Source organism: Cheilinus undulatus, linkage group 3 (genome assembly GCF_018320785.1).
Source record: "Cheilinus undulatus linkage group 3, ASM1832078v1, whole genome shotgun sequence".
Taxonomy (NCBI): Eukaryota; Metazoa; Chordata; class Actinopteri; order Labriformes; family Labridae; genus Cheilinus; species Cheilinus undulatus.
This window is the reverse complement of record NC_054867.1, coordinates 42,345,254-42,366,211: the sequence shown is the minus strand read 5'-3', so window position 1 is coordinate 42,366,211 and position 20,958 is coordinate 42,345,254. Positions and strand designations below refer to the sequence as shown.

Here is a 20,958-nt window from a genome sequence, read left to right as displayed (position 1 = left end):
GGAACTGCAGCTTTTTTGCACTACTGCATTGTTTTTTTCAACAATGGGGGCTACTACTAGGGAAGGACATGTAAAAAGCAAAGACAAATGTATAAAATTAGATGAAAAGGGCAGTCTGCCTGATTTAATACAATGCCTGAACATTAAAATGAATATCAGTGGTATTATCTTGTGGTGGTGGTTGAAACTTGTTTTTAACCATCAGATGTTGTGAAGCTCTGTGGTTGAAGGGATCCCTCCTATTCAGAATCGCCCCCTTGCACCTTGCTCTAAAAGCTCCCCAGAGCCTTCACTTTAGGAAGTTAAGAGTTCAAACCCCCCTCCTCAACACATACACACAGGAACTTTTTCTAACTCTGCACTCTTTCCCTCCCTCTCTCTTCCTCTCAGTTCAAAACTATAAGAGCCAGACAGCAGTGCACACACATACCCCAAAGCACTCCTCCTCTCATGCACGCACACACTCACTGCACATGCATGGAATGGAACTGATCCACGAGGCTGCACAGTAGTGAGGCAACAGTGTGTGATCAAGAGGGGGGGTGGTGGTGGGGGGGGTGGAGAGAGACAGAGTGAGAGAGAGAGAGAGAGAGAGAGAGAACTAACTCTCCCTCCAGCAAACTTCAGGAGAGCAGTAGTGTGGAGAAGTTGCATGAAGCGTGTGGTTCCAACTGAGGACTTTCCCATCAGACCATGGAGAACCAGAAGCAGTGGTAGAAGAAGAGGAAAAAGAGGAAAAAGCCTGCTGCTGGATGAACAGGAGACCAAAGTTTCATTGAGGGATTACTAGACTCTTCATTTGTGTGCACATGTCATGGTGATCTCCTACATGAGCGTCTCTCGTTGACAGGAGCTCCTCTGTGTCTTGGATTTCTCCAGGATCAAAGTTTGTTTTCTGAGCAGACGGTGTGTGAATGAAGTTTGCGGAAGCAGGAAACATGTCAAACGGACGTTTCAGTCACCTGTTGAGGGGAGTTTGGCTGCTGTGGCAAGGTGAGTCCATGCACTGTCTGCAGAATAACAGTGTCTTCTTTTTGAGATCTCCAGCTGTGTAAACAACTTCTAAAAGGCCTGAAGATTTCCTTAGAAATCCTCATACTTAAATAAACAAACGCAGGGGTTTGTATCTTCAGAAATTGGGCAGATTTTATATGATGAATCCCAGAAGTCACATTTCTGGATTTTTAGAAAAGGGACATATATATATATATATATATATATATATATATATATATGTATATATATATACATATATATATGTGTATATATATATATATGTATATATATATATGTATATGTATATATATATATATATGTATATATATATATATATATATATATATATATATATATATATATATATATATATATACTGTAAATGACTTATATAGATGCACAGGTTTCTACCCACAGATTTGGGCTGGCTAAATATGTTAAATTCCAACAAAGTCACCTTTTTTGATAAAAAGGATGTGCATGTATATCAATTGCTTATATAAATGCACAGGCTTGTGTCAGCAGAATTTTGTCAGATTTTACTTGATTGAATTCCAACAAAGGCACATTTCTAGACGGTAAAACGTACAGATTCACATGAATTACTCTATTAAATGCACGGGTGTTCACCTAGAGAATTTGGACAGGTTAAACATGATCTAATTCCAACAAAGGTACAATTTGGAAAAAAAATAATGTGCAGGTATTCATAAACTACTTAGAAACATGCACAGGTATGCATCAACAGAGTTTGGCTGATTTTCTTTAAGTGAATTCCAACAAAGGCACATGAAAATGTGCAGATGTATGTTAATTACTCGAAAAAAAGGACAGGTTTGAACCTACAGAATTTGGGCAGATTGAACAGGGGCAAATTCCAACAAAGTCATACTTTTGGGTGAGCGGAGTAGCATGTAAAAGTTTGTTGAATCTAGTTTTATAGTGATTAAAACAAAGCTGGTTTTCATGATGTTAAGTCAAAATGGCAATTTCCTATTAGAATCATTTTCACTTGTATTTGCACTTTTTTAAGCTCTATTTTGTTATTTTTATCATATGAAAATAGTCATAAGCAACGTACCAAAATGACTGATTGTCCTACTGAAAATCTGCATTTATAACAAACTATTTTTATATGACCTTTGCTTTGCTAATAAACTGTTCAAAACAGATAAAAGTGATCCATAAGAGAATAACTTTTGGCCTTCAATCTTAAATTCTAATCCTTAAGATTGCTCCAGATTTCTGCCTTTAATCCAAAGTCCTTCCACCATGTATAAAAATGAGATAAACACTCTCTCATGTGAGAAATCAGCTGAACACTTGAGGATTTAGCTTAAAGAACACATGGTGGGACACAGAGACAAAAAGACGGAAGGGATTATAAAGGACAAAGACTCATAATGACCAGGAAGTTATTAAGTAATTTGTCCCGATTAAAAAGTTCAAAGTGTGGATCAGCACTTTGAAAAGTAAAAACACAACCTATGCTGAGGTTACAGAAGTATGAATAGCCGTTCTGTGTTCCTCCTCTCCTCTTCTGTGTGTCTTCAAAGCGTCAGTGGGATCTGTGGAGTCTTAAAAGGAGCTCCGGCTGGTGCCTTTAAACAATGGTTCCCTAGGAGCAGGGAAGCGTGGCCCTGGAACTAATGTTGCCATTATGTTAATGGTTAGAATAACAGGAGACAGTCATTACTGACCTTACCTCAGGCTGCTGCACTGAGACGGTTGTCCAGCAGCCGCAGCCAGGATCGCGGAAGCACAGCGTTTTGGCCTTCAGGGCTGGTTAGAGTGATGGATGGCCGGAGACAGACATGAGGAGGCATCTGCCCAGTTCTAATCACCATCCAAAAACTCTCGCCAGTACCCGCCAAACCCCTCCTTCCTCCATCCAAGGCTGGTTCAGCGACCTACTGGTATCTGTGAACTGTTTTCTTTTTCACAGCTCAAGTCTAGTGGAGGAGACAGGCGAGGTTGAGTCATTAGACCTCAACAGATGCTGAATGGAGCTGAGCAGTTCCTCTACACAAACAGACCAAAAACTAGACATAATATCAAATTAAAACAGACAATTACATTAATTTTCTTATTATTTCTGACAGGTGTGATCTGATTTCTCAGGAAGAGAAAGCTTCTCAAGCCTGTGTGCTTCATCCTGATGATGAAATGAGTCTAAAATTGTTGATCTTTTCAGTCTTAGCCTCTTTGAACCTAAACTTTAAGTCTAAAGCTACAAACACTACTGCTGGAGTTGTGCCTCTCTTGATGAAGTGTATTAGAAAGATTAAAGAGACCACGTTGCTGAAGACTGGAGACCACAGTGAATATTTGGATAAAGTCTGGTGGATCCTTAAAAAAAAGAATTTCCTGTTTTGTGCGAAGATTCCTGAGCTTAATTGAACTGAAGTGGACGGGAATGTTTTGTAACCCCAAAGTCAAATATCTTGATATTTCTTGAAACAGAAAATAATCACATTCCTATAAAAATTAAACCTTGGATGCAGTGTTCCTGTTTTGGCCTTTAAAAGTCTCAATCCAATTGAAAATCCCGTGTGAAAAAGCCACTGACCGGATCTCTCTAAACATCTCAAAACCGAGCTTTTGGATTAAGGTGAAACCGGTGTAATCTCAGCTTGAAAACATCAGCAGACCATCAACTTTTCTTGCACACTATCTCCATCTCTACAGCCTTGTCTCTCCATCAAGAAGAGACACCACAATGCGTGTCAGGGGCTATTACAATCAGGATCATCTCCTGATTGTACAAAACATGAAATCAGAACCAAACCAAACAAAACTCACCAAACATCTATCTAACATGAAAAAATCATAAAAATATGATGGTGGATGTGTTGTAATGATTATCCAGCTGTTTTCTTCATGCTAAAGGTGTGAGATGCAGCAGCACAACATGCATCTTGCATTTCAAAGCCAGAGACCTGTAACCACAGAGGAGCTGGCAGCAGCGTCCGCCGGGCAAACCCTTGTAGATCCCTTGTCTAAATAAACGAGGCCGCTGGATTAAGCAGCTTACTCTGTGATGAAAAGACAACAGTAGTCGTGCATGCACTGCCCCGGGGACAGAGAGGGAGACTCCTGGTCCTGGAGAGCGCTATGAGATGTTGGGGTTAAATCCCAGAAAGAAAAGAAAAGGAGGGACTTGGGGTTAGAATAACACAAAAGACTTCATGTTCTTTGAAAAACCTCTAAATCAACCTGACCTCCGCCTGACTTGGGGACAAGGGTGGAGGGAAAGGGGAAGGGGAAAGCAGGGTGCTACAGCAAAAAGGCACAAAAATGAACTTTATAAATACTTTGCATAGTTTCTTTAAGCCGTCCCCAGTCCTTAAAAATAATGGGCTGCAAAATATTACATCAACAAGTGGTTTAAAGGATTCTTATATTAATGAATCACCCTGACAATTATCCCATTTAGGAGGTTGATCTATGCTCCTCAATAGGAGTGTAAAAAGGAAAATTCTTATGCCATACAGGTGCTTTTTGTGACTTTCAATACTCAGCAATTCAGGCTGATTTAGGGTAAAAGAGTCCAATAATTGTGTGTTTGTTTCCATGTGCTTTTGGTAGGGCTGGGTATTTCCCACAGCCTCATGTCATAATCCGTATCATGATGAAGAGATCAGGATATGATATCAACTGCAATACATATTAATTTTAGATAATAAACACGTCCTACTTAGAATCCACAGCAGTAGGTGCAATTTCTTATAGAGAATAAAAGCAAAACTAAAGTTTCAAGTGTACTTCAACTTCAAACATTACAAAATTCAGGTCCTTAGAGTCCACTGAAATTTTACATTGAAGTCCCTGAGTGATAACAAATGCAAACACATTGGTATTTCATTTTTAAACTTGAACTGGACACATCTTGTGACTATGTTGCTTTTGTTTTCCATATAATAATATTTTGGCTTCACTTTGCTGTTAAGTCCACTTGTATTTGTCGGAGTGTCTTTTTGCTTTATATCTGCATACAAAGTGGGCCCCACAGGTTCTGTGACGAACCGGCGATTGGGGTTTAATCTGCATTGTTCACAACTAATAAGCACCTGCATGAAAGCTTCGTTATAACTACACTGCAAATAAAGCTTGTAAGTGGTGCTTGCTATTATCTTCTGTTCCTGTTAGGAAAGGAGGGAAATTTTGACTTGACAGAGTCATTCAGTGTTTGAAGTGACAAGACACTCTTGCAAGTGTAGCGAGCCTAGCTGTGCTAACTGCTAATTAAACTGGTGTCGTGTCTTGTGTTGTGTAGGTCAGTTATTCCAGAACTTTTTCTGCTGGGCCCTCCCTTTGGCAGAAGGAAATATTTTCAGGCCCCTCTACCCCTCACCATACACATCAACATGTAAAATATATGTAAACATATGGCAAACAATATGTCAGTCATGATTTTTGCTAACAAATTCCTTTTAATTGACCACAACATGAAACCTCAAAATTTTGGAGAAATAACAACAATCTAAAAAGAGTTTAAAAATCTGATTCTCTGAAGAGGAACAACTCTCTGAAAATCAATGACATCAATGCACTGCTTCTCTTCTGCGATATCTCTGCATTCAATCTTGCAGGCAACCGATAAAGTTTCTTATCCATGCTTGTTTGTTTTGATCTAATTGTGCATTTGCATCATGCAGTTTAGCATTTGATACCACCTGTTGTCTTTTTGTTAACTGGGCTGGGGATTTGTATATCAAAGCACCATTTGCTGCCATGTTGACTCTGTAACATTTGCAGTGATGCACATATTGGCCAGGAGCATAGAACGGATGTATTGCCAAATCGACTTTTGAGTCCTAGCTTTAGGTTTGGATCTGTTTATGCATGACTTCTTTGATTAACATTTTATCAGAAAGGTGTACTTATAAAATGTTGTGGGTTTTAATGTATGGATTTTTCTGGCAAATAGAAAATTCAGATGTGAAATTTTATTGTTAATTCTAATTATTTGCAGGCTGATATCACTGAACATGGCTGTTGTATAGATCTTCCAAAACACAATCCACAGCCTCAGGTGAGGAAAACTATACAAATATTTAGGATTAACTTTCCTTGAAATAGTTCATGATAGTGCCTGTATGACTAAAAAACAAAGTAGTCTATATTTACTCCAGACAGTAAGATATTTTTACCCTTGTGCATCTCTGCAAAGTAAAACAAGGGGATCAGGAAAACACACAAAATATTACAAATCAGAAATAGATAAATCCAAAGGAATGATTGTTCACAGTGGTACTGCATTTGCTTAAAAAAAGCTAAAAAAATAAAACATTTCAAAGAAACTATACAAGTCTTAAGAGCTTGGAGATTAAAAACATGTTTGCAACACACCTTTGCTATGTGGACTCTTGTCAAATTTAGCTGGTTATCTTTCAAAACGTTGGATAGTCCTGCCTCATATTGCTCTTATCAATCACTGAAATGAAATTGCGATGTTCAGCGCAAGAATTCCCGCTCTGATGATCGCTGCTCGCTGCATTCATGATACTTGTGATGAGGTGAAAACACTAAACAGTCTTTCATCGGACTGTGCCTTCTGCCAAAACAAAGTTGGGAATCACGGTTTTATAACACCTTTCCAAGATCTGGAGGACAGCTCAGAGACTCAGTAGTGTCTGAAAAAGCAGCTGTGAACTGTGATTAATGTGCAGCAGTCAACTAAATATGCAGAACCTCTTAGCTACTGTATCATCGGACACAGAGAAAAACACGCACTCTCACACATGCACCTCACTAATCTTGTCATGAAGAAGCTTCATCCCATCATCCTCCTACAAACCCTCAACTTCATTCACCTCATCAAACACTGACAGAGAAAAAAGAAAGGGGAGAAAGCAGAGAAAAGAAAAGGAGGAATCTGAAATCCATCCACATGAAATGAGCCGTAAACATCATGGCTTTTTCATCAGAGGAGGGGAGCTGTAATCAGCGGAGGGGAAGGAGGGTACGAGCACTTCAGGGACAGTTTGAAGGGTTTTGTCCTGCAGCACTGAGGCAAAGAGACAAGAAAGTGGCTTTACGAGACACTGGGGGTAACCACACTGAGAGAAATGGGGTGAAGAGGTAGAAACAAAGTAGGAAACACATGAGGAAGTAGTTAAAATACTTGGACATGTAGGAAGCAGCTCTGGTTTGCCATCTTTTCATTGCATTTTCTTTCCCAAGTTTACTGCATAAACTTCTGCAGGTTTAATAACTCTAATATACCATAAAAAGAAGCAGAAATAAGCTAGACCAAGTCATCCCACTAATGAAAACTTACCTAAAAGTCAAGCCCTCCACCACCCCCACAAACCCTGAATCAGACCTTCCTGGATGTGGTTCTTGTTTTTGCAGGACAGTTCCAAATAAAGAAGCACATAAAACCGTATTTTGACTTTGGCTTTGCGGATGGGACATGAGAGAGGAGAGCGACGGCTGCCAAACCGTAATCATAAATGCAAACAAACAAACAGAGAGCAGCCTGGAGGTCTTTTATAAATGGTGTCCCTTCTGTGCTGTAAATCATCAATGTGTGCACTGTTTTTTGTGAATGTGAGTGCATGCATGAGTAGGGAGTATAACAGTGGAGCTCAAAGACAGGTAGATTACTTTGGCTAATCATCAGTCGGCTAAAGTGAAGGCTGGTGGCGGCGGCAGTGTTGGTGGTGATGACAGACTGTCAGTTTAGACCACACGCAGCACACAGGCTGCTGGACTGACCCCTTGTGGGAGAACAGTGACATTGCAGGAGGAGAAATAGAGGGTTTAAATGTCTTAATTGAAGATGTGTTATGTATACAGGCTCAGAGCAGAGGAGCAGAGGGGTTGAGAAAGGATAGACATAAAAATCTAACCTCTATAAACCGCAGTCTAACCTGCCCAAATATAAATCAGACTCTTATAGATTGATTGACCTCAATCGTCATTACAGTGCATAAGAACAGCAGAACAAAACTGGCATAGAAAAGAAATGTAGATAAATAAATAAAAACTGTACTTCAGAACACATAATGAAAAAACAATTCTAAAAACACAATACTGGACATCGACTTACTCTGCATACTGCAAGGAGCCCTGTGCAGATTACATGTGACCCATGCATTGCCATGCAATGTGCAGTATAGTCCTATTACATACTAATGAATCATTTTGCAGTATTCTTACTTCAGTCTTCATCCTAATTTCAGCTATGGTTCTGATATGAATAATATTTTTCAGCTTGTTTGTCTGCAGTAACTAGGGCTGTGTGATTTGCAGAAATAATTTAATTGCAATTTTTTTCCCCAAATATTGCAATTTAATATGCGATGATTCTTGGGTTAATCTTATGTATTTTTTCCATAAATAAGACCATGTGTATTGAAAACAATGAAATTATTTCCGAAGCAATTAATCGGTAGTAGCATGAATCTGAATATGAAGGTCCAACCAGCTTTAAGCTGTAGAGGAGGTGGCTGGGGTGGGGGAGGAGAGTCTGGCTACCAGCTGATCACAGCTGGGTTATGACTTTCATGAAGTAACACTAGGCTTCATCAGTTTAAGATAGAATGAGCTTACTATTTTGGCTCGTATTGCAAATGTGATGTCATTTGCTTTGTTGGGCATTTTCATGTTTATGTCACTCATTCTGATTAAGAAAAACATAAATAAAACACAAAAAGTATTTATGTACCTGTTCATCTTTGTTTTTTATCTTTGTTCATCTTCATCTTTGTTTGGTTGAGTGTCATTCGCCTTTAACATTTTCAAACAAAAGTCTGGTGTCTGTTTAAACTGGTTTTACTGGTGTAGCGATCCTGGTCCGCCGTGCTTCCAATTTAAAGCATGTGACAAAATCTGAGTTGGCTGCCTTGGTTCAAGTCTGATTTGTGACCCCTTGCCTGTCTGTCGTTCCCCACTCTTTCACTCTAATTTTGAATACTGTCCACTCTCCTATTCTCTCCAAATAAAGGCAAAAACCCAAAAAATTAAATTTTGAAAAAAAGAACATTTTAATTTAAATTTTTACTGCCCCCTCATGTATAGTTTTTTTAAACTAGACAAGGATGGTAGGGGTGCCAAAAGCCTGGCACTTAGGTTGTGCCCAATATGGCCGAACTACATTGGCAAGGTTTCAGTTCCAACATGTTGCCACTGTATTCGCTCCATTTAGACTGTGTGCAGAAGTTTGACTGTAATTTTTGATTGAGTCATTCCGCAATGCACCTGTCTATAAGATTTTTTAAGGTTTCAGCAGATTTCAATACTGTCAATTATTACAATAACATAATGTATTGCCCTAAAAACACATCATAAAAACTGAACTATCAAGACATTTGACAACTTTACTGCGTTGTTTAAATAGACATTTGAAAAATAGTTATGTAAAATAACATTTAAAAGGAGCCTGTACAGTGCCATTTATGTAAGCTACTCACATGCTACAGCACATGTTGAACCTAGACTGCATGAAGTCACTGATGTTTTTGACATGTTTTGATTTATTCAGAGTTAAAGCTGATTTGAGTAAATGTTTGTTGTTGCTCTTGATGAAGCCAATAGCTGCTGTCAGTTACAATAAAAACTGTGCAGATGTCTCTGATTACTTGGATTACTGTTGAGCAATAAGGCTTCATATCTGACAGATATATGACTGTAATCACAAAAGTTTGTAATTTCTTCCAGGAGAACTGATACTCCAGTCCTCTAAGTCCTCTTAGCTGCTGGTTTATTAGGTACATCTTTATTAAACTTGCAGTTCAATACAACACTCCTGCAATAAATCCTCTCATCCTGACTATTATGAATGAATTTTTAATTGAGAAGTTTTGGGGAAGTTCTTTGTTATCTTGGAGCAGCTGTTATTTTAATAAGGAAGAAGTTCTTTATCCCACCCTAATATGAAGAATACAAATGAGGACTAGAAATAGAGACACTTGTTCTATCTGTGTCCACTGCTGAGTGATATTTCATTTATTTCAAATAAAACACTAAGAAGTCCTCCCTAAGTGAGCTACATGATCCCTCTTTGGCCCTATTCTAACAGAACTGATTTTGTATTTTTTTAATGGATGTAATTTCTACCCATTAGTCTATTTATTTCAGGCCCATTTGGAAGTACATGCTTTTGAATTTGAATAATCCACAATTAACCACAAAAGTTAGGTTAATTAATCTGAGTTTTATTGGAAAAATTACATTAAGTCTGCCTCTGATGGATGCACTAAACTCCAAGGCTGAGCAGCAGACTGCATCAAGGAGAAGTTTAAGGCCTCGTAGTGGAAAAATAAATCAGTGGTAACCATTTCATGGTTAAACTAATCATATCTGACTGCTTGTGTAGGAAGTGAATGAACTAAAATGGTCCCCCATCTCTTCCAAATTGCATTGGGGGGTTGAATATTTTCATATGTATTACAACATCTCCTCACTTGTGGTTGAAATAGGCTCTTTTGTAGAAGAAAACCACGATGAGCAATTTTGTTTTACTAAGCTCTGCCTTTATGAGCCCTGTTTGAGTAAATGCAACCATATGCCCAACTGGAATGAGATCCAAGAGAGGGGAGGGCGATGAATGACAAGTGACCTCAAGAAACACTATAGAAATGCTCTGGCAAAAACAGACACTGGAATATGGCAGCCTAAATGACTCCACAACACATACTTTGACTTTTTGCCTCATTGTCCATTCATTGTTCTGTGTGGGAGGAACCGTGAGGCAACATGTTGCTCACAGCTACAAAGGGAGGGTAACACAAAACAGACCGACTGGATGGCTTGCAAGTTACAGTGGAAATTAATTAATCCTGATTAGTTTTGTGCTCCGAGCACACCCGTGGGAGCTCAGCTGGTTCCAACTGACCGGGTTCCCTCGCCAGCTGCAGTGACATGGAGCATAAACAAACATATCACCATGTGGGGAAAATTGCAAACATGTTTCATTGCATGTGACAGGAAGAAGAAGTATTAATCATATCAAAAGACTGACAGCCTGCTTCAAGGAGAAGAAAAATGCCTTCAGCTTACAGTCCAAATGCTACATGTATGTGTTTGTGTTTGCATCAGGTGGAAGGATGCTGGGAAATATTTGAGATGCACATGTCGGTGGTTGTGGTCAGCAAATGGGAAGTAGCCCAAGAGTCAGAGGAACAAAAATATCCTCGCCTTGACACTTACAAACTTAATAAACACAGATCACTGTTGCCATCCTGTAGCTCCATGCTGAAGTTAAACATTTAAAATTCAGCGACTAAGACTTTCCTTTTAAAGTAAGAGACTCCTTCACCTCTATCTGGTCAGTTGCAGAAGAACAAACTGCCATGTGGCGAAACCAGAGGCTCAACAGGTGATGTTCTCCCAAAGTGCATGTAAAGTCAAACTGGAGAAAAGTGGAGTGAGATTCTGCTTGTAAAGCTGTCAAACCACAGACGACGAGGAGGAAAGCCGAGAAGAGGGAGAAAGAATGTGAGACCTCTGAGGATAAAGTAGACCAAGAGGGAATATGAAAGAAGGGAAAGAGGAAATACAGGGAAAAGCAAGCTGGATTCACTAACTAAAAAGTGAAACTCAACATTTTTTAGAAATACTCTTTTTCTGGATAAGATTAAGCCCCCTCTCATATTTGTCTGTTATAAATGAAGCAACAGTCAGACAGAGATTATTTGCAAAATGCTGAGTATACACCGGGCTGATAATTGATCTCAAGCCCCTAATCTAAACACTGTAAAGAACAAACAGTAGATTTGCTTTAATGTACACATCGGATGGATGGAGAATTTCTTTCTTCAATGTATCTGCTCAGACATCAGCTGCAATACTAGCCAGTTTACTTTTACTAAAATGTCTTTGTTGGTCCTGAATATCACATTTACATGCACCTCTTCTTTGTAGTTAAGGCTGTTCAGTCCTTTTGTTGTCTGTTAGAGGTTAAATACTTCCTTTGTAAGTTTGGTGATGAGCTGTTGTCCTTTGGGCAGGCAACCTGGGTTTTAATCAGACCTGCAGCTGCCCTCACCACTCTCTTTCTGGCACTTTCCTCTGTTTTGCATAAAAGTGCAAAAAGATCAAAAAGAAAAAAACAACTTTCGAATATAAAATGAACTAACAGCAATTTAATCATTGATTAAGGCCAGAGATGTTTTGATATTAGGAAGGAAGCATGCAAAAATTCAACATATCTTAAAAACGTTTATCCTTGTAAGTTATATAAAAGTTTAAGAGTTTATGAAACTATTTTAGAATGTGTGGGGCAGATAGAATAGGTCTTTAGGAGGTACAAGCAAGGAGGGTTCTTAGAAATAAATGAATGTCGAGGAAGTATAGAAACTACTTCTGTTTTTATTCTACCTCTACCTAGCAGTATCTCCAAGTTCCCATGTTGTATTTACTTTGTTAAATCTGTTCAAAATCTGAGAAAAAACCCTTATAAATCATTGCTAATAAAAATGTAAATAGGCTAGTGAGAGATGAAAGAAAGAGGAAAAGTCTGAGAGAAAACAGAGAATGGTGTCTTGAAGCACTCATCATTCCTGATTTTCACATTTATTTGGGAGCATGAAACTGAAGCTTTAATTTCACTCACACAAAACAGCAGACGTTGCCAGGCAGACAGACCTCAGAGAGTTTGCAGCCATAAGGGTGTAATCAGAAAAACTCTTTCTACTCTCTTTCAACTTAACCCAGAACAAAGCGTTTGGTCTTAGCGTGTTGAAAACACATGCACCTCTGTGCAGGAACAAGACGATAGACCAGAAAGTGCAGTTATGACCACTGACAGGCGGACAGATCGCAGATGTGTACGTGTCAAATCAATAAATATTACAGGGTGAATAATTCTTTCTCAGAGATTAACTTAAACACCAGAGTTTGGGAGACCTCAGGCGAGAACATTAATCATTTTAAGTGATTTTAAATCACATTATCAACAGATGTGTTTGGCTCGACTGGCCTGCTGCTGTCAGTGACCCTCTCTCTGTGGTATCCTGATGATAGAAAGGCAAATATACGAGGAACCAACACTTGTGCAGGTGCTGATGTGCACAAATGCCCAGAAACAACTACACACACATCCTGACCCAAAGAAAATGCCTTGGTGTTACAGCTGCAGGCAGATTGGAGTGAAAAGCCAAAAGTGTCTGCATCCAGGCCAACATTTGCTGATTCACAGTAATGTATGGTTTCTCTAGCACCCATACTGCACTCATTACATGGAAAATAACAAAATCACAGCCCTGAAACAGCTTGCAGTCAACCAAAAGAGTGTTTAGAAGTAACAGGGAGAAGATTTAAACATTCCCTGATGACTTTTATCTGTACTCTTCACTCTCTGGCAGAGGCTGATAATCAACTCTGATCTGACTCTAATAAGTATTCCCATTTCCTCAATCCATCGCAAATCAGACTGGAATGAATGGAAATGGAGCCTCTGGGTTGATCTGATTAGATGACTAATACTTTACTCACTGTGCCTTCTGATTTTTCCTCCCTCTTTAGCTGTGTTTGTGGCTGGAAATGGGAGCAAACTATGGGAAGTGCCTGCAACGTCCTTTACTTCCCCCTCAAACCACAGTGTGAGCCTGCAGTGGGAGCATGGCTGTCAGTACCGCCACCTACAGGACAAAGTGAGGATCACAGCAGATACCCCCCCAAAACTGGATGGCACATGGGTGTCAACAAGGTGAACTTTTTTCTTTAGTTGCAGTTGCTATATTCATGAATTGCCCATACAGAGAGTGATTTCATGAAATGTTTTTTGAAAACTTATTTAGTATTTAGAGCAGCTATCATCATCTTTTTGTCTGATAAATTCCTGATAACAAGAAAGGGAATTCTCCATCTCAAGAGTTTCCCTCAAATCCATAGAGCTTAACAGTCATTTTCCAGCTCACTGTGTCTGGTAAGCAGGCATATTCTGTGGTGGAAAATTGTGCTGTGGTTCCACATGTGTCACTTTCAAACCATCACTAGAAGTTTCCCCATCCTTGCTATGCAGGTGAAAAATTCAATGCTTTGTTTCTTTTTGCTTCATCTGCCTTCCTTCTTTAAACATGAAGCTCTGCAGACATTACTTGTTGTCATAAGAACTTTAAGCAGACCTGGGTCTGTCTCCTCGCTCATCACTGCTGGCTGTGTTTGACCCACCTGTCACCTCTTCACCCACGCACATAAACATCCACGCTGCAGGACTAGCAAGTTGTGGTCAAACTCAGTCATATGATTAAACTGTGCTATTATTTTTTGACGTGTTAAGGTTTCAAGATTAATCACAAGCGTTCAGAAAATTAATATTAACAGCCTTAATACACACTTTTATTTATTGTAAGGAACACCATGGCTCTAAAGTGCAAAGGCAAAGTCAAGTGGAACTGGGAGAGGAGCAGGGAAGTAGACAGCTTGACAATTTTTGGGTACATATGGGTTATCCTTCAAAATGTTAAGGGGTCACAATAGGCCTTGAGTGTGTGAAGTGCCCTTGGTTTCCAACCTGGGGTCCAGGACTTTCTTAGGGGGCCACCAGAGCTTTCTGGGGGGCATGAGGCTCTGTCTGTACTGAGGTTGTTAAAATTTGATTTGCACATATTAACAGAATTTATGGTATAACACTTATAAATAATTCATACAATGGTTGTTTGGCAAAAGAATTTGTATTTAGGGCTACTTTGTTCGGATTTATGCATAAAATAATCAAATTTTAAGTCAATTATGGCCACAAAGTAACAAAGTAACACCATTTTTTTTCTCATGGCGGCTGGGGGGGGGGGGTTACACTTGTATAGTTTACAGATTTTTTTTTAAGACCGATATTTGACATACACTGCCGATATGTACAGCTGATGTATCAACAGTAAATACACCAATATTTTAACCCGACATGCCAGATAGACTGTTTCATATCTCCATTGCACAGACATACAATATTTCACATTCATCTGGGAAAGCTCCTAAAGAGAACGTTTGGGAACGGCAGCACCTTTTAAAAAATTCAAAACTTATGCCAAGGCAAGTCAGGAGTAGAGTAAAAACGTCTTCACTGCCAAGAAAAGCTTACGGTGTAGCTTCCTCTTAAAGTATCCATTCAGGCACCATTTAGGCACTGGCACGTATAAAGAGTATCGATTTAGCACCATTATCAGAAAACATCCAAACCACTCCCATCCCTACCTGTAATGACTGTAAACCCACACTGAAGCAGGTCAGAAGATGCACGAAAACATTATTTCCATCTTGTAAAGCTTTTGGTGTGGCTCTATGCTGTTGTTTTCATGGAGAAATGTGGGAAAATTCCGATAAAATTGCCGCTGTGGCTACATCCAGCTAATCACTACACCAGTAGCCATACCGATTTACACTACACCCCCGCCCAACAAACTAGTGAAGCATGTTGGCAGAAGAGTTAAACCCCTTTTCCATCATAAAAAGCTTTCAGTGTGGTTCTTTGCTCTTAAATTCATGAAAGAATGTGATGCAATTCTCATAAAACTGCTGCTAACTCCAAGATAATTGCTACACACTAGTGGTAGCCATTACTATCAGCTTTCAGTACAAGTAAACCCCGCCCACAGCCTCGTTCTCCTGAAATGATGCTGATTGGTCCGAACTGTTTTGTGAGGCACAAACGTTGTGGATTGAAGCTTTTCAAGATGGATTTACCCAATGATAGACTGTTATATCCTTTTAAGCTAACATCTTCCTATGCCAATATGCCAATAATATTGTGTATCCCAAGATAGCACAGTACCAAACTTATTCCCAGAAAGGACATTAAACAAACTAACTTAAAAACATTGGCCTCAATGATCTGCCCTGTGGATTGGCCATTGTCATACCTAATCTAGCTATATGAGACTGGAATGGGCCGATACAAAATACCAAAATCAGATCGACTCATCCCTAAGTTAACCCAATGTATACCTGCTCAGCATCAAAACCTAGACAGACACTTGAGTTAATTTTAAACTTGGCCAGACATCAGCAGACTAATCTTTAAACATGTATCAACCTAAAACCATAAAGCATCTCGTGTGATAAAACAAAGGCTGCTAGAATATGTAGTTTAGCTTGGAAAAATTCATTAGTTTTTATGTCTTCTAGGTAAACACACTTTCACACATACATATAAATATTACACAAAACATGGATAACAAGTAGCTGGTACTTCTATTTCTGAACAACAATGGTTCAGCTTGAGCAGCAGCCTTTTTGGCTGTTTACAAAAATTACTCAGTGCTGTGCTTACAATCCATCTTCACTGGTTGATGTAAACTTTTACAGGCTTAACCTGAATCAGACAAATCTGTCTGGGCAGGAGGGGATTCAACCCATCAGTATGTCAAATAAATATAAGCCTCCAGATATGTTTGGTTGCAGCCAAACATCTGTTAATCCAGGTTCAATTATTAAGCCAAAACCATGAAGAGGATTTGGATTTAGTTATGTAAATATCAATGTTAAGGCTCTGAAAGAAAATGTTAAGACTTTAAAGTCTTGTTTTTGCCTGTGACCTGCCAAAAAGAACTTGAGACATGCTCTGACAAAGTTAAAACTTTATCTGTCTAAAAGAGTTGAGACTAGAAAGACTTTTTCCAAAATGCTGAAACTGCTCTGGATTAGAATCAGAAATACTTCACTGATCCCCGGGAGGAAATTTAGTAAGTTCAGTGAGGATATGGCTGCTAAATCTCCGATGACTACAAAAACTCTAAAAATATCATTCATCTTACATGATTTTGACCTTTTCATTTCTCTGTGTTCAGATGTGAAGTTCGACCAGGTCCAGAGTTCCTGACACGCTCCTACACCTTCCACCCCAGCCGTCACTTCCAGGCCCTGCAGCACTATTACACAGACAGCAGTTGCGAAGACCCCACCTACTCCCTGATGATCAGGGGCAAACTACGTCTACGTCAAGCCTCCTGGATCACACGAGGGGCCACAGAAGCTGAACATCACCTCAATAAGGTTGGCATCGTGGTCCACAGCCTGGCAGCAAAGCAGAGGCTGACCTCCAGGCTGCCTCAGGCCTGTGTGGGTACGACTCTTAGTCGAGTGATGCCAGGGAAACTTTACGAGCTGTATAACACCCGGGCAGGAAGGGGGTGTCTGGCCGCACTGGGATTCTCTATGTTGGAGATGGAACTGATTCGGGTGGAGACGCAGTATCATAGTCATGGAGGGAAGGTCCAAGAGCTGTTTTTAGGAGACGTTCACACTGACTGGACTCAGAGGACTCTGTACAGACCTACAGGGTATCAACAGCCACTGCAGAACGCCATGGTGAGACAACTATTAGTTAACTTTGGTTCAAAAGAAAGTTAACTTCAAGATTAATCGCATGCAAAGGCACCAACTGTGAACATCATGTTTGCTGCCATACTGCTGTTGGGGTATCGGTCTCTTCCAGAAAGGAGAATTAACAGTTTTTACAGTCAAGTGTGACCTTGATGAACAATTTCCCTCCATTATGATTTTTTTTCTGTCTCTCAGAATTAGAGGTTGAGTTACAAGCATAAACAATTGTGAAAAACTGCATGCACACTTGGTATAGCCTATGCATAAATCTAATTCTATAACCATTATTTAGTTTCAGAACAGCACAAACCAGAAATAAAAAAGGAATGTTATGCCAAAGTGAAGGAAAAGGTTGTTTGCAGTCACGTTATCCCATTGGGGGAAAATATCAGATCGGGGGCAGGAGTGAAGAGCACAAGTTAGGAATCAATGTCAATGGAGTAAGGTCAGGGCACTAAAGCTCTATGTGGACCTGAAAGCTCTTGCTATCAGAACATTTCTACATATAATGGGTATAATCCCTACATTTTACAAAAACGTTTTTTTTCCCCCATGGTTTAATCAGCATGCCTGGCCTGGAGGCAATCGATATCACAAATAGCTTAGTCTTGCAGAAGTCCTACCAAAGATCAAGAGAGACAAGAGTCTTCAGGAGTCTTGGACTGAATTAAGAGGCTAGCAGTGCCACTTTAACAGCTTTTCCCCCTCATTTATCATAAACATACAAGTGATATACTTTTGAGCTTATATACCTTGATGGGTAAGCAACCAGAATAACATGTCCTTCATAAATAAGCCTGTTCTAAAAAATGGCTTTACATTATGAATCACAGGAGATTGCCCAAATTTAAGTGACAGCTTCCTTTCCTCCAGTTTTGTTGTCATTTAAAACATATTAAAAAAGGCACAGTAGTAGAAAATAAAAAGCTGTTTGGGAGGAGCCCACAGATGGCCTAGCGGTCTAAGGCACGACCCATGTACACAGGCAGCCCTTGTTCAAATCCAGCCTTTGGCTCTTTACCGCGTGTCTCTCCCCAGTCTCTCTCCCGTTTCTACTGTCTATCTCTATTGAATAAAAGCACGAAAAGCCCAAAATAAATCCTTAAAAAAAAAAGCTGTTTGGGAGGCAAAAGCTCTTATTACTGAGTCGAGCAAAATGATTTGAGATCTCAGAGATGACACAGATTTCATTACAATGAGTGAGACTACCAGACATTAGCTGTGAGCAAGATAAGGGTTTACCGTAACAGATGTTACAAACTATGCTGAACCAAACTGGACTGCTTGGTGGAAACGACCCATACATTAGTAATGTCTGGCACTATAGATGCACCCTTAAGGTTTTCAGTCCTTGTCTGCTGCTGTCGCTCTGTGAGCTTTAAAAACATTTTTCCCTGAATGTATCACTACTTTCAGGACTCAAAAGTGACTCCATATAGTGGAGTGTTTTTTGCAATTTGATATTTGTTAGCAGCTGTAAACAACACAAAACTTTGGCATTTTGACAGCATTTCTTTTTATAGAAATCACCTCCTGTCCCCTGAATCTGGAGTTCTTTGCTGATCTTAAATGATGCCTTCTGCAAAGAACCTCTGTAACTAAAGATTTGTAGCTAAAAATACAAATGATATCAAAGCTCAGAGCTTTTGCTCTATATGTTTTTTTTTAAACGTGTTGACTTCCTAGTTGTTGAAAAATTGATAAATTGATCATTTGTTTAAAAAAACTCTTTCAAATTTTTGGCTGTTTCTGAAAACCAATTAGCATTTTAAAGACAAGCAATTCATTGACTTAAATGCAAAACCAGACAACTTTCTGATGCATCCTTCAAACACTTTCTTCTGTCTCTCTCTTTCCAGCATCACATCCACCCCTGCCCTGTTTGTGCCTTGGTGTATCGCTCCTCAGAGCAGCGCCCCCCGGTGTTGCCCCGCACCCCTTTGGCTCCTCTGTCTCTTGCAGGACGCTGGATCAGCCAGCACTGTGAAACTCACCCCAACATTCTCTTCCTCACCAGGGACTTCACCTTCAGTCCTGACCAACATGCATGGGAGGGCGTCTACCGGCATTACTCAGACCCTACCTGCTCTCAGCCCACATTCACTCTCAGGGCCATGGGCCACTATGCTCAAGGAAACCCCTCCATCAAGATCCCAGGGGCCACTGAGTTTGTCTTCAAGGTCACAAAGGTCAAAGTCACAGCTGAAGAGGAGTCAACCGCAAAGTTGTTGAATGGGACAAGGCCAGGAAAGTGTGGTCGAGCCGGAGGCTGGGAGGTCGGGGTGGAGCAGGACTTGACCCCCACAGCTGGGTGCAACCTGCTGGGCATCAAACTACCACACAAAGAGTACGAGCTCTTCAAGACTGAGCTGGACCACAGGAAACATCCGCTGCTGTTTATTGGAGAGAGACCCACTGATGGGTCCAATCCAGACCGACCACAGAGGAGACCCACCTCCTTTCAGGCTCCTATGATGCTTTGCAGTGGTGGGGAGACGCATCCCTCACAACGCTATGGATTCAGCAGCAAACAAGTTCAGTCAGCAGCCAGTGGGACACAGAGACTGGCACAGCTGGTGTCACTGGTGCTGGGGTGTGTTCTGTTCAGCTGTTTGTGTTGGTTTTAGAGACACTGCAGCAGAATCAAGTCTGTTACACAGCTGAAGTCAGTGAGGGACACGATTCTCTGGCAGCTGTCTTTCAGTCTTCTTCCAAATGATGTCGACCATATGTGTGATGGTCAAAAAACTTATGAGACACTCAGGAGAGCTGGATTATTTCTGGAAATCTGGCTTTCATATGCTGCCTGTAGCTTCACTTTAATGACTCCTAACTTCAACAGCATTTCTACCTAAAACTAATCTGTATATAAACAATTGATTTATACAAGGGCCGTCATTTGAGCATGTAAAATATATATTATTTTAAACTATTTCTGTTGTATAATGATCAGATGTTCTCGTTTAGCACATTGATTCATTTTACTTGTGTCTGACTCAGTAACTTCAACACCAGAACTGAAAGCTGTGGACATTCCAGCATGTGTGACTCAAGACTTCATTTTTAAAACAAGATGCAGTATAACTAATGCACTTTGTACAGAACATTGTATCCTTAAAACTGGAAAGAAAGCTGACAAGTACAAAAAATGTATTAGGCCTTCTAATAGCTGCCAAATTCATTGGTCTGATGCCACTGTTGTTAAATATTGTCCTGTCTCTTCTCTTTTTTAAAAGCCTGTTTATTATCATAATTTTCTATCAGCAGTCAAACCAAACAAATCAAATAAATATTTATTTTAACCATTTATACTAAGACTTTTGATAAGAGAAAGGTTTTGATCTAATGCTTCAGTTATTTTTGCCATTTAAGCAGTGATTGTTTTCTATGTTTATTAAAATGGCTTTTCATAACAATTGTGTTCAGTAAGTCATTAAACAAAACTAAGTGTTCAGCTTTGCTTGGAGCTCTGTAAGGTTGAACTTTTTGGACGCTTCTAATGCAAACAGCCAAAAGACACCTGATTATACATTTAAAGCTGCAATCCCCTTTAATTTTGTAATACTGTGATAAAATACTCTTACTTAAAAAACTTTTTGGCAATTTCACCAAGCTCTAGATGTACGTGAAGGTCCAAAGTTAATCAGTTTAAATTGATTTAAAAAACCTGTGTGATAAAATTTAAAGCCAGTT

General features: G+C 39.7%; 1 protein-coding gene across 1 annotated transcript; it reads left to right on the top strand.

Annotated features, from left to right (window-relative positions):
- Window positions 1-640: 640 nt before the first annotated feature.
- Window positions 641-20,818, top strand: apcdd1l (adenomatosis polyposis coli down-regulated 1-like). Its single transcript, XM_041779004.1, has 4 exons — window positions 641-993; window positions 13,471-13,654; window positions 16,731-17,250; window positions 19,125-20,818. Exons 1-4 carry the CDS (start codon window positions 915-917, stop codon window positions 19,890-19,892), a joined length of 1,551 nt encoding a protein of 516 aa, XP_041634938.1. The 5' UTR covers window positions 641-914; the 3' UTR covers window positions 19,893-20,818.
- The last annotated feature ends 140 nt before the right edge of the window (window positions 20,819-20,958 follow it).